This window comes from Berghia stephanieae, chromosome 8 (assembly GCF_034508935.2).
Source record: "Berghia stephanieae isolate SIO BIC M18660-M18661 chromosome 8, UCSD_Bste_1.3, whole genome shotgun sequence".
Taxonomy (NCBI): Eukaryota; Metazoa; Mollusca; class Gastropoda; order Nudibranchia; family Aeolidiidae; genus Berghia; species Berghia stephanieae.
In genome coordinates, this window is record NC_088367.1 from 24500857 (window position 1) to 24504961 (window position 4105).

Below are 4105 nucleotides of genomic sequence, written 5' to 3' on the forward strand. Positions count from 1 at the left end.
TCTTCATTGTTTTCCTCATTGTCCAACACAACTAAGGAATCAGCAAGCCCTAAAATAGAAGGCGACAACAATAATGAAAGCCTAACTAATGACTCAGACTCAAGGGCATCGTTTCTTCTTTGATGTTCTTTCTCGGCTCATTAGTATAATAATATTATCGGAGACCTTTTTAACAATCTTCTCATGGTCATAGAATCTGTTCACATCCGGTACGGTTAGAAACCAAAGGATAGCCAGATCTCTGAACAAGGGACAGCATAATTATTGTTGATGATTAGACGCGGCGACGTCAATCAATGAGCGAGCTTGCGTTACTTGATAACATCTCCCAAGACAGTTACACAATGTTAAATGTTGTTAGTGACCGGTTACAGCCAATGATCCTAATACCTTGGTCCCGGCGTTGTGTCATTGGGGTAAGGTATTTTACACACAAGTTTTGAACAAGTTTAATTTTGAAAAGAGATGATGATGATGATGATGATGATGATGATGATGATGATGATGATGATGATGATGATGATGATGATGATGGTGATGATGATGATGATGGTGATGATGAAGATGATGATGATGATGATGATGATGATGATGATGATGATGATGATGATGATGATGATGATAATGATACTGATGATGATAATGATACTGATGATGATGATGATGATGATGATGATGATGATGATGATGATGATGATGATGATGATGATGATGATGATGATCAAGATGATGATGATGATGAGGATGATAATGATACGGATGATGATAATGATACTGATGATGATGATGATGATGATGATGATGATGATGATGATGATGATAATGATACTGATGATGATAATGATACTGATGATGATGATGATGATGATGATGATGATGATGATGATGATGATGATGATGATGATGATGATGATGATGATGATGATGATCAAGATGATGATGATGATGATGAGGATGATAATGATACGGATGATGATAGTGATACTGATGATGATGATGATGATGATGATGATGATGATGATGATGATGATGATGATGATGATGATGATGATGATGATGGCATAGTGGTCTTGACTTGCATGTAAACGTGTACTTGGCTATTGGTCGTGATGGATTGTGTAAGAGTACGTATACAAAAAAAATTTAAAAATTCAAACGTGTCTTGCACTGAGTGGAATGGGAATTTGAGTTTATATTTCTGGTTGGGATGATAAATCATGATTATGAAATGTATTGAAATAAATAACAAAAATCAACTGGCATCTTCAATTTACCTCACGAAAACAGATGGTCTGGGCCTTTTGGGTTTCCCTTTGTCAACAAAACACGATGAACGAAATACTAAAAACGAATGATTCATAATGTTCTCTCACTCGTCTTCTCATGTAGTTCCATATCTGAAGCAGACGTCGGAGGTCATCTTCCGCCAAGCTGATCTATCTCTTGCCAATTCTATTAAAGCAGCGTCACCTTTCTCAGCTTCATCTGTCCAAGTTCTTATCCCTTTCAAATACGTTATTCTTTGTCTTCCTCTTATTCTTTTTCCATTCATCTTTCCAGTCAAGGCGAGTATTTCCAAACCAGGGTGGCGGATAATGTGTCCTAAAAATTCCATTTGGCGTTTGATGATTTTTGTTATCAGTGATCTTTTTCTGTTTGCCATTTCTAAAATTTCTTCATTTCTTTTCCTTTCCATCCATGACACCCTCATCATTCTTCTGTAAAACCACATTTCCACTGCCTCCAGTCTTTTAACCATGGTCTTGTTTATGGTCCAGCTCTCACAACCATATAGCAGCACAGACAGTACATAGCAATCCAGGACTTTGATTTTTGTTTTCAAGCTAATATTCCTGTTTTTCATAATTGTATGCAGCTGGTTGAATGCATTCTTCGCCATACCTATTCTTTTCTTTATTTCACAATCTGATTTTCCATTGGATGTTACATTGAAGCCTAAATATTTGAAACATTCAACTTGTTGTATTGTTTGTCCTCTGCTTGTTATTACACAGGCTGGTGGGTTATTATTTTTAGATACCGTCATACATTCTGTTTTAGATATATTCAGTTCCAGTCCCATATTTTCACTACTCCTGACTACAACATCCAGTAATTCTTGTAGTTCATGTTCAGATTCTGCCAGTAGAACCGTATCATCTGCATACCTCAGATTTGTTACATTCTTTCCTCCAATACACACCCCCTTCTTATGTTCGATATCTCTTAATATCATTTCACTATAGAGTTTGAATAAATCTGGAGACAAAACACACCCCTGCCTAACTCCTCTTCTAATAGGTGTAAAACTGCTTAGTTCGTTGTCAACACGCATTGCTGCTTCTTGTTCCCAGTACAAATTCCGTAATATTCTTAAATCTTTACCATCAATGTCCAAGGATGATAGAATTTTGAATAGTTTTTCGTGTTGTACTTTATCAAAGGCTTTTGAATAGTCGATGAAACACATATACAGATCTTTATTTACTTCAATACATCTTTCCATCAGCATTGATAATGTGAATATTCCATTTCTGGTACCCTTGTCCTCAACAAAACCAAATTGCATCTCCCCAATTTCAGGTCGTATTTTATTTCTTATTCTTAGTAAAATTATCTTCAAAAGAATTTTTGTGAGGTGGCTCATTAGGCTAATAGTTCTGTGTTGTTCACAATCAACTGCCCCTGGCTTTTTTGGTAGTGCTATAAAAATGGATCGTTTCATATCAGTTGGCATTTTTCCTGTGTCATACACTTGATTTAGAAGGTTTGTGATGAATTCAATCCCCCATTCACCCAGGCCAGTCAAGGCTTCAATTGTTATGGCATCAGGTCCTCACTCGTCTTAGATGTTTCATTTATCGTCTTTTGTTGACAAAGGGGAAACCCGAAACGCCATCTTCCTCTTGTCTTCGTTATCTAAATTGAATCTTCCATTTCGAGCGTCGAGCAGCAATATCTGCTTGAAATGCATTGGGCACATTGAAAATGTGGAAACTGTAGAAAATAGTATACCCCACCTTTTGATAAAAGGTGCTGTTACTATGATTTTTATTATCATTATTGTTCTTCTTCTTCTTCTTCTTCTTATTATTATTATTATTATTATTATTATTATTATTATTATTATTATTATTATTATTATTATTATTATTATTATTATTATTATTATTTGTAGCATCTACTTTACTGGAAACAACAAACAATGAAAGCAATGTGTAGTGAATTTTATAAATTTAATGAGTTCTCTCGTGTTTACGTTTTGTCTGATCTGACGTGTAGAGTAGTCTTGCAGTCAGCAGTATGTGGTAAGTCTTCGTAGTTCGTAGGAAACGGGGATCGCCACACATGCCCCCCCCCCCCCAAACACGGACTAGTCATCTTTGTAGTACCGAGGTCGTTTAATGGTACGTCCTGAGCGAGATAGCTTCTTAGTAGGCACTACGTTAGTATCATCAGAAGCAGTACGGGAGTTTTGTATGTTTCTGTTCGATAACTTTCTGTTCGTATTCGGTGGGCGTCCACGACGAGGTGGGGTGGCAAGGGAAACTGGTTGCGTAGAATCGACAAATGCAGCTTTAAGTCGGTCGATCGAAATCCGTTCTGCTTTGCCACCAACATTGATCAGGAATTGTTTATCTCCAGGGGTTATGACAACATAGGGACCTGTATACGGCTTCTGAAGGGGTCCTCGGTGGGTGTCAACACGGATGTAAACATATTTCGCTGACATCAAGTTCTTGGGTAAATTTGTTTGATGATAGCCGTGATGATGTGTTGGCCGTGGTGAATGAAGGGACACGTTTTGCCGAAAGGTTGCCAAAAAGTCTTTAGCGTGGAAGTCTGAAGGATGGTCAGGTATAAACTCTCCAGGGATTGTTAAAGGTTCTCCGTATACTAATTCAGCTGAAGAATGACCGATATCATCCTTAGGTGCAGTTCTTAAACCAAGCAGAACCCAAGGTAGCTCATCCACCCAATTTGGAGTTATTAGACGAGCTTTGAGGGATGATTTCAAGGACCGATGAAATCGTTCAATCATGCCGTTGTACTGAGGGTGATACGCAGTTGTGTGATGAATCTGCACACCAAGTTGACTGGCCAT

General features: G+C 37.6%; 1 protein-coding gene across 1 annotated transcript; it reads right to left on the bottom strand.

Moving 5' to 3' along the window:
• Window positions 1-3373: 3373 nt before the first annotated feature.
• LOC144978961 (uncharacterized) lies at window positions 3374-4105 on the bottom strand. Its single transcript, XM_078925581.1, has one exon. It carries the CDS (start codon window positions 4103-4105, stop codon window positions 3374-3376), a length of 732 nt encoding a protein of 243 aa, XP_078781707.1.